Raw genomic sequence first — 10,757 nt, 5'->3', positions numbered from 1 at the left:
ACTAATCATCTGGGTTGTACATACACCCGTATAGACAAAAAAAAACACTAATCATCTGGGTTGTACATACACCCGTATAGACAAAAAAACAAAAAACTAAGTCATCTGGGTTGTACATACACCCGTATAGACAAAAAAAACTAATCATCTGGGTTGTACATACACCCGTATAGACAAAAAAAACTAAGTCATCTGGGTTGTACATACACCCGTATAGACAAAAAAAACTAATCATCTGGGTTGTACATACACCCGTATAGACAAAAAAAACCAGTCATCTGGGTTGTACATACACCCGTATAGACAATACTAGTTATGTGGGCCTATATAGGTCTACGTGTACCAAAATGAACTATGCACCATTTTTCATAACTTCAATTAGTTTACAACACTGGCTAAATACTAAAATGTGTACTGGACATATTTTTTGCTAGATGTATTACTTTCAGGAATTACTGCAAGTCAAAAACAGAAGCATTAATTTCAAACCCCATGTACTTATTTTCACACTGAGTTATCAAAACAAGTTACAACATGCTACAAGATTCCTTACTTTAATATCACTTCAAACAAAAGTGTGATAATTTCAACTACGTTATATTCCTACTGACAGGATAACTTCATATGTATCTCCGATGGTCTCGCCATGGTTTCCGTTTTCTCAGCTGACACTGAGTTATTAAGAATGTACTTTAAAGAAAGAATTGGAAACTCATAAATCACGTTTGTATATTATGATACCCATAAAGCAGGAGTGCACAACTGAATTTTTAGTTCAAACTAAATTGGAATGTGATCGAGACTTGGCAGGCCATAATATTTCTTCCTCCAAAACATTTTTGAGCCCTTTGTATTTTCTACTAACTCTAAAGACGATTTAACAAAATTTCTATTAAACTGTGATGCAGAAACTCTTAGATGTAATAAGACAAATATATTCCAATCAAATTTTAAAAAAAGATGAAAAATTTTCAACCTTGCAGACCATACAAAATGAACTGGCCGTATGTTGTGCACCTCTGCCACAAAGCACTAAACATCGGTACATCCTCGATCTCTCGGGAGAAACAATCACAACACTGATGGGTTAAATGCCACACAATCATTTCAAACAACAGATAGTGCTAAACATTTAAAATATGTATTAACAAGTTACGGTAAACTCGTTAAAAAGAATTAATTGACGTTCAGTACCAACTTGTGTGAACAGCTGCAAATACATTAGTTAAAAAAACAAACGAGGCATTACAAAAAAGTTAAAAATTATTGGAATAATTTATTAAGACTTTACTGAAAACATCACTTGAAGCCATGACATTTCCCACAACGAGTTGTCGCTTCCACGGACTGTGAAAAAAACTGCTGTTTATCTGAAATGCCTTGACTTTAAGCGTTAACACCAAGGGTTCCAGTTTCTTGAGATTAATACTGTCCAAGCATTCTTTAATTATGACTTTTACTACAGATCCTGTTTTGTCTATATATGAAAAATACAATTTAAGTATATTGAAACTTTACTAATGTTTTTAACTATGGAGGTTTGAAGTGACATTCAATCCCCACTCCCTCCTGATGCATGTACTCAAAAAACCTTTAACTTGAAAGGTTTAGGATTTTAATTCACAAAGCTTACATTCTCTCCAATTTTTTCCAAAAAAGCCTTTATTACATTTTTGCACCAATTTTGTTGAAAAGCCTACTCAGAGTTATACAATAGCTCTATATGCAAATTGATGCTGTAAGTACACATCTTTTTTATTGTAACAATAAATTGGTTATTTAAAATTGTGTTCAAATTAAATGGAATAAAATTTGAGAAGGAGCAAGGTTTACAACGTAGTACGTCAGTAACAATTAAGACAAGTCTGTTCATTTCTTCGTCATAAAAAAAACAAGCATCATCTTGTACTGTTCATGCTAAGATAGTTATCATTAAAGCCACTAGATGGAACTTTAAGCATACAACAGAAAACTTCTTTCAATCCATCAACACGTAAAAAAAACATTTAATTCTTGTCTCACACTGAATCCAAATATGAAAAAAATCAAAGAAACTTGGTTTCTTGATCCTCTCTCTCAAATGTGCATCAAATTCCATTTTTTTTTAAATCTTCTAAATATAACTAAAAAAAAATCAAAATAAATAAAAATGGTTCTGAAAGAGTCTAAGTTAAAACTGGATTTTATCTTTAAAATTGCGCATAACAACAAAGCTAATGCTCGTGTTAGTACATAATACCTTAGGTCAATAGTTCACAAACTTTTAAGACAGTACTCCTCCCCTTTTCTGTGGTACTTAATGTCTACCCCACCCAGAGAAAAACATTTAACACTTATTGTAAAAAAGTCCAATAAGGCATTATCATTAAATATTTAGATTCAGACAGAGAAAAATGTAAGTACACATTTAATGTAAATGTGTTGAGAGATACTGTTTACATATTAATAGAAAGGGTTCATGAACTTTCTTATAACCCCCCAGAATACATTCCTTACTTGGAGGGGCATGTCCCCCAGCTTGAGAAACACTGCTTAGGTTATGGTAAAATCATACCTATAAAACACGTTAGTTTGGAAAATTTTCATACTTACAAATATAAGATGCACAACAAAAGAATTTTCAGGATAAGAAAGAGATTAGCATTTTCTTTCCAAACAGATATTCTGATCTATTATTTACTATCTTAGTTCAATAGGAAAATGTTCATAATACCTATGTATGAGTGAAACCATTGTTCCTGAGTAGTTTCATCAACAAACCCTTTAAATCTTTCTCCTAACACCAGGAGGACTGACACACACATCTGGACATCACCCTTTAAAAACAGGAAATAAATAAAAACTATTTGGTAATTAAAAAAATAAGAGCATAAAATTAAAAAGAAAACAAATGTGAAAACGTTAACAGTTGAAATGTGATAATAATTAAACTGAAGATCTAACATCAAATGATACATTCAAAGAAGAAACGAGGCATTATTAATTGTATTTCATATTTTATAACTTCATTTTACTCTACATTAATGATTTTACTACAGTTAGTGTTAGACCAGAGAAAATAAGAGATGAAAGATAGGGTTTTACCATAAAAACTTTTAATATTAATTTAGGAGGCTCAAGGGGGTTAAGCAAAAGAAATATGAAAATTGTATGGTTAAAAACAAGTACTTTTTTTATTCTTAACATGATAATCACCTTTCACTCAAAGTGACTCAGTAAAGGCTTTGTAAATTCACAGACAAAGCTTCAGTAAAAATATTTTATTAAAAAAAATCTGATTTGTGTGCAGCAGACTGCTAATGTTTACTAAAAGCTTGCCAAGTTTCATTAAGATAAACTTAGTATACTCAGTTATAGTACATAGTTTAATGGTTACAATGTGGGTCGTATTGACCAACTTTGTACCGAAAGTGTTAGTGGAAACAAAAATGCAAACACCATAATATACCTGGGCAGCAAAGTAGTGAAGCATGTCAACAATAACGTCGTTGAATACCCAAGCTGGTGAACTTGGAACTTCAGGGGTCATTAGAAGTTTAGTATAATCATATACTTCTCCATTAATCCCAACCATACTCTTGGTTTCTATGTAATCCTCATCAAAACTTGTAGGTGAACTTGGAGCATTGTCCAGTTCAGGGGGAGGTGAGCAGTCTTTGATAGGATGACGAGGTTGGAAGGCTTCTCCAGGAAGATTCCAATCTTGCGCGGAGTCGATCGTTGGAGCCTGACTCAACGTACACTGAAACCCCATAAGCTGATCTGTCTCTCCATCACCGAAGAAGAAGTCACCCTGAGTGTTACCTAGCCCACTGGCTATGTTTGTAATAGTTTTGTCATTATCACTTTCTTCACTATCTGTACTATTATCAGTTGCACCCGATGTATCGGGACGATCGGTTGTGGCAACTCCGTTTCCAGTGCCACCACTGACGTGACGACTAGATTGTTTGCTTCCACTTTGGTGTCGATTTTTGAACGTGTTTCCACTGTTATGTCGGCTAGATTTACTGCCCTCTTGCGAGTTATCGAAAGCTGTCAAAAATAATTACGTTTCATAATAAATAAATTTGATAATGATGTTCTTTTGATAAAGTTGTGCTTATATCTCCATTGAAAAGTTTCACTATCACATCTAAAAACAAAAATAATGCTAATATTCCACAAGCCAAGTTAATGTAGAGTACTTTCGATTCACTAGTATGATTCAATATTCATTTATTATTGACCTTCTTAATTGTTAATAGCTGGTGTATTAAGGAAAAAATGAATTATAGAAATTGTTAAAGACTTGTAAGAAACTTTCAGTTTTCAGGGGTTAAGAAAATGTCTTGTATACGGCACTTCAGAAATAGACCTGTCACTGATAAAAAATAAATTATAATGGAACATGGTAAAACTAATTTTTACGGAAGGCAGGTCTATTGTATTCTTTACTTCTGTATATGTATTCACATAAATAACAACCAACTGTATGTTTTTGATGAATGAAGGTATTTTTACAGCTCTACCTCATCACATGTAAGAAAAGTGTAACACGAGTGCCTTGGAAAATATTTAGACAGGTTTATTAGGCAGAATGTCACTTTTTTAAATATGTATTATATTTAAATCATCTTTCTAAGTTACCTAATTAGATTTAAATCGATAAATCTAGCAACTCAAAATTAACTACTTAACCTTCTCAGTATGGGTGGGTCAAAGTGAGCATGTCACACCTTTTTGTTTTTACAGGGTTACATTCAAAATTTAATTAAACAACTTTTTTCTTCAATGTATATCGACAAGCTTGGCATCAAACTTAGTTTATAATTCATATTTTATTTTTATATATAATTTAATTTCTTACATAAATTATCATCTTCTCCATATCATGCGACAATTCCTTGCTCCAAATTGCCCGTTTTAGATTTTCTTTCCACCCCTATACGGACTCTTAAGTTTCCAGGGAAGTACACACTCATACCATAGATAGCCACAAGCTAAAACGTAAACTTATAGCCTCTAAGCTTTTTGCTTTACTGAGAAAATAGTAAATAAGTGAAACTCGCATGTCACACTCCTCCTAGCACATTAAAAAAAATGTCAATAATTTTCTAACATTTTCTATTAAACTATTTCTAACCAATTGAAAAGAAGACTTCAATTAAGTAAATGCCTGGATATGTTGAGATAATAAGTTTTGTGCAATTTACTATTGTATTCATTGTTTGCAAGTATTAGAACTCTGCTTGACCAGGTTTGGGAACTATCTGATCTATTTATAGCATAGTTAGAAAACCAGTTAATATTCTATCTTATATCTATGGCAATATTTTGTATATTCTAAGTTGCATATTTGAATTTAAAAGAAAAATAATTTCTGAGACTATACTATTATTTTTCAAAATTAGGCCTAGAGTATGACACGGACTTCTATTATATGCATGCAAAAGCTTGAAAAAGACAAGATACAGTTAGTGTTAAGGTAGATATAATAGCAGATAAAATATGCAGCTTTACTGAAAAAAAACTTGTATTCACTTAGGAATTTCTAGAGGTTTTGCAAGTTAAATATGAAAATAAACTGTAAGATGGAAAAAAATAACCTTTATTCTTAACATGAAAATCATCTTGCACTGGACTGACTCAATAAAGGTTTTGTAAATTCAGACAAAAATCTTCAGTAAAAAAATTAATTAAAAAATCAGATTGTCTATAACAGGCTTGTAATGTTTCCTAAAAGCTTGCCAAGTTTCATGGACATACACTCAGTAAATTCAGAGTTATAGTATGTAGAATTTCGTGGTTACCTGATGGTTACAGGGTTGGTCAAAATGACCGAGCTACAGAGGTGTAAATGAATACTAATTAATGTGGGAGAAAACAAGACCCGACACCAGAACCTTTTCTTAAAAAAAAAAAAATAACTGAGTTTTGTATAAATACTATTAAATTTGTCAATCCACAAATTGTTACTTTCATTAAAAGTAACTCTACAATTGTTAGAGAGGCTGATCACTAAAGCTGAATAAATTTAGTAAAAATGTTAAATTTGAACACATTTATTGTATACCTTCATCACGTTCTATTCCTTTCAGCATCTCAGAAATTGATCCAACAGAGGGTACTCCCCAAGAATGTTCTGCTCCTAAATTTGGTACTGCGTTATAAAGTAGCTTCAAAATTCGCCAAGTCTGAGCAACATGAGGCCGCTGTAAGTCACTTGCAACACTAGCATTATGTTCACAGAGCTCTGCAAAGCTACGGCCCGATAAAATGTAACGTCTTGCACTTTCAATGAACCATGTCATTGAGAGAAACTGGACAATAAAATTATTGATTAATGAGACAGATCTTTATTACAAATGTTTCAAACCAAGATAAAATATAAACGAAGGATACAAAGTACTGTTAAGTTTAACACATAGCTAATATTATACATTACAAAGTATGAATAAGTTATTATCAACAATAATTTTTTATTAATTTTTTGTTTGTTGTTCAGCACTAAGTTACACAATGGGTTATTTGTGCTGCAACCACCATGAATATTGATACCCAGATTTTAACATTAGAAGTCATTAAGCTTACCACTGGGTTATTTGTGCTGTGACCACCATGAATATCAAAATCAAGATTTTAACATTACAAGTCATTAAGCTTACCGAGTTATTTGTGCTGCGACCACCATGAATATCAAAATCCAGATTTTACCGTTACAAGTCATTAAGCTTACCACTGGGTTATTTGTGCAGTGACCACCATAAATACTGAAACCCAGATTTTAACGATACAAGTCATTAAGCTTACCACTGGGTTCTTTGTGCTGCGACCACCATGAATATTGAAACCTAGATTTTAACGTTACAAGTCATTAAGCTTGCCACTGGACTACTGGAGGAGCATTTATTTTTTTTTTTTTATTTTTTTTTTTTTTTATTTATTATTTAACAAAAAATACTTGAATCTAATTGTTGTTGAGATAAGCATTTTATGATTTTGTACTAGTTTGCAGTTTTACACAAATTTCAAATGCCTCATGGTGAAAAAACATTATTCTGTACCCAGCTGATATCAGAATAAGATATACTATCATGTTGTCATAACTATAAAAAAACTTTATAAGCTTTTAAATACAAAATGAAAATGTACTACAATTAAACGAATATATTCTATAAACATTTCTTTCTTCATACATAAACAAAATTTTACCTTATCACCATCATTTTTAAACACAAAAATTGAGCTGACAGCTGAACGAAACTGGTCACTAGCACTGGGATGTTTGCGGAAGAACACTGGTAACTTGGTTGAAGAGTAACTCTCTCCTTTAAAACTACTTCTTCCATTCCTAACTATTTTATTACTAGCAGCATAAGAAATGTCTCCATAGCAACTGATGTCTAAGCCTATTGGATTAGCATGATCAGCTGGTCGAATGGCATCTTTGAAAACGTGAAGATACAAAGTAGAATCTTTACTTGTGGATAAAATAATGTGGGGTTCATGATGCCAAGCAAAACCTGCAAATATGACGAATATAAATGGTGAAGAATTAAATTAGCTACAGAATTTATTTACTTTCTAATATGCTTAGATAAAATTATACTGTAATTGGATATTTTAGACTTTTACTTTTTGTTTTTCAATTACATGCTTTTTATAAAAATAAGTAATACATCAATGTACAACACTTGTAAACTGTATCCAGTTTTAGTTATAGAAAATACTTAAAGTTTAAAAAGTGGTTAGCAGCAAATACAGATAACACGTTCATTTTACAGCTGTTGCTGATTTTACAATAGAAAAAAAAACCTACAATAATTAATTTTTGGGCTATATGGCAACAATCATACATCTAAGTAATTTCTAGCGTCACCTGGTAACAAGTCTTAAAACCTGCAATGAAGAATTCAGTGTAGAATCTTGAAATAACAATAGCTAAAATATCTTAATGGTACAGGTTTGTTTTGATAAGCACCAAAGTATCGACGAGGGAGTTTACTCAAACAAGAACAAATGACTTCATTTAGATATTTACTGAAAACACACTAGATAAATCTATGTAGCTAATTTATTTTGTGAAGGACGGAGAACACGGTCATTTAGTAGGCTGTTACGATAATATCATAGTTACATTATATGGTATCTAGGGGTAGAAATAAAACCATCATTCAAAATCATATTCATGTGTTTTAGGACAAGTTACTGCAATGTGTATGTTGCCTTCCCACTGCCATTGAAAATTACTTTTTAAATATCCTGCATGTATAAATACACACACACACAAACACGCATACAACAGAAGCAAAAAAAACTCCAATACAATACCTCAAATACAACAATAAAAATACTTCCAATACTGCAGTTAATCCTACTAATTACCACCAGGATTTTTTCTGTATCTCGTACAAAAATTTCCCCCAATGTTTTTAATCAATGCTTTACACTGAATGTTGTAACAGGCATAACATAAAATTAATCAATATTTTGAGTCCACCACTATAAAAAATAAATAGGTAATCTGAGGGTGAAGATCTTTAAAAAACACCCTTGTGGGGGGTCTATTACTTACCAGTGGATACATCTTTATGCTCATTGAAGGCAGCCAATGGAACGAACGGGCGTCGTATATCCCAGACGTTAATGGTAAAATCAATCACTAAGGAACAACTTGCAATGTGAAATTTCTGCTGAGGGCGCCATTTAATACGAGCCACTGATGCAATGGTCTGAATACAATGTTCTACCATGGGCTTCATGCTTAGGTCCCAGATCTAGAGTTATTAATGTACTGGTTAAGTTCTACGGTAATGTACTGGTTAAGTACATGCAAAAACACAAAAATTACTCAACACGATGCAACACGTGGAACCCAGAAGTCGTGAACGGCATAATAACAAGTGGGTAACTAGATGATTAACAAAGAATTACAGATAGATATGAGATGATAAATACATCAGAAACCTGACTGGACTGAAAGAAAAACACAGGAAAGAAATATTTCTTACAAATAGAAGAGAAGAGGGCGCGATAACCTGGGTTCCGCGGGGGAGAAGAGGGCGCGATAACCTGGGTTCCGAGGGGGAGAAGAGGGCGCGATAACCTGGGTTCCGCGGGGGAGAAGAGGACGCGATAATCTGGGTTCCGCGGGGAGAAGAGGACGCGATAATCTGGGTTCCGCGGGGAGAAGAGGACACGATAATCTGGGTTCCGCAGGGGAGAAGATTATACAATAATATAGGTTCTGTAGGAAGCACCTTGATTGTTTTGTCTCTTCCTCCTGTTGCAAGCCATCGCCTTTCCTCGGGATGCCAGTCACACGTAAAGACCGGACCAGTATGGGCAGTAAACTGTTTCTCGTACCGGTCAGTCCTCCGCATGTCCCAGATTTGAACATTGCCATTTTCTTGTACAGCAGCAAATAGAAAATAATGATGTGGAGAAAACTTTACATCTCTGACGCTTTCTGAAAGACTTAACAAGAAATGAATAAAACCAGAAAATTCCATTACAAATGGTCATACAAATCCAACAAAAGAAAAAAAACTCTAATTTGTACTATAAATTTTGTTCTACAATACACGAGCAACAAAGTCAATAATGAATTCTGTAAAGTTAAAAGTGAAAGCAAAGATGAATATATTATAAAATGCCAGTCACACAACTATTAATGTTCAACCTAACTGTATGTAACATCAAGGTTTAGAGGTAATTCTACCCAGTTTTTGTTCTTTTCCAGTACAATTCTGAAATTTGTTACCTCAGTTAAAGGTACACTTGAAATCACCAATTTGAATCACATTTTATAACCATTACAAGTTCTGGTAAACTGATTTCTTTAAACCATAAAAATACCTTAATGGTTATTAAAAATAATGCAAAAAATAACATAATATGCAGAAGAATGCTAAAAATAAACCAGTTATCTTTATATATTTATTTTGACCATTTGAATATCAGCAGTCCAATGCACTTCTGTGATAATATTCATGACACTACCATTCATTTCTTTATCTAAAATATATTTATGGTGATGAACAATGAAAATTTTCAAAAAACAAGAACAATATAATATTCATATTTTAACATTCCTTTACTGGTTTTAATTAATTAGAAACATGCATCAACCTATAAAATGTGCTAGATGCCTCTTTCTTCCTTAGGTCGAAACATTTCATGGTGCCGTCCTGAGATCCACTGAGAAGAATGTGAGGTTCTATCGTGTGAAAGCAAACTTTGTTTACAGAACGTTTGTGGTCTTGGAACACCATGTCTGAAAATTATAAAGTTATGTATATATTCTTCATGATTAAACATTCCTGTACAATAGTTATGTTTTACTAGGTACAACACATATCTGTCTACTTCTGTAAGTAACAACTTTCCTCAAACCAATCTGAACTAAGTTACACCAAACCTTTAAACAAGGTACACTCCTAGTGTCGCCTGTAACAAGTCGTAAAACTTGCTTAAACAGCGTACACTCCTAGTGTCGCCTGTAATAAGTCGTAAAACTTGCTAAAACAATGCACACTCCTAGTGTCGCCTGTAACAAGTCGTAAAGCTTGCTAAAACAAAGCACACTCCTAGTGTCGCCTGTAACAAGTCGTAAAACTTGCTAAAACAATGCACACTCCTAGTGTCGCCTGTAACAAGTCGTAAAACTTGCTTAAACAACGTACACTCCTAGTGTCGCCTGTAACAAGTCGTAAAACTTGCTTAAACAACGTACACTCCTAGTGTCGCCTGTAACAAGTCGTAAAACTTGCTTA

General features: G+C 33.1%; 1 protein-coding gene across 4 annotated transcripts in view; it reads right to left on the bottom strand.

Annotated features, from left to right (window-relative positions):
• LOC106469599 (GATOR complex protein WDR24-like) overlaps window positions 1–10,757 on the bottom strand; it is a 23,827-nt gene that overhangs the window by 3,748 nt on the left and 9,322 nt on the right. For all 4 annotated transcript variants that reach the window (XM_022398173.1, XM_022398172.1, XM_013930101.2 and 1 more), the window contains 7 exons: window positions 10,114–10,258; window positions 9,243–9,459; window positions 8,558–8,759; window positions 7,195–7,505; window positions 6,056–6,302; window positions 3,449–4,035; window positions 2,714–2,816 (listed from right to left, as the gene is read on the bottom strand). In XM_022398173.1, coding sequence (XP_022253881.1) covers window positions 2,714–2,816; window positions 3,449–4,035; window positions 6,056–6,302; window positions 7,195–7,505; window positions 8,558–8,759; window positions 9,243–9,459; window positions 10,114–10,258 — 1,812 coding nt within the window. The remainder of the gene's footprint in view (window positions 1–2,713; window positions 2,817–3,448; window positions 4,036–6,055; window positions 6,303–7,194; window positions 7,506–8,557; window positions 8,760–9,242; window positions 9,460–10,113; window positions 10,259–10,757) is intronic.

This window comes from Limulus polyphemus, unplaced genomic scaffold (genome assembly GCF_000517525.1).
Source record: "Limulus polyphemus unplaced genomic scaffold, Limulus_polyphemus-2.1.2 Scaffold3566, whole genome shotgun sequence".
In the NCBI taxonomy this organism is placed as follows: Eukaryota; Metazoa; Arthropoda; class Merostomata; order Xiphosura; family Limulidae; genus Limulus; species Limulus polyphemus.
Note: the sequence above shows the minus strand (reverse complement) of the source record. Positions and strands in the feature narration are given on the sequence as shown.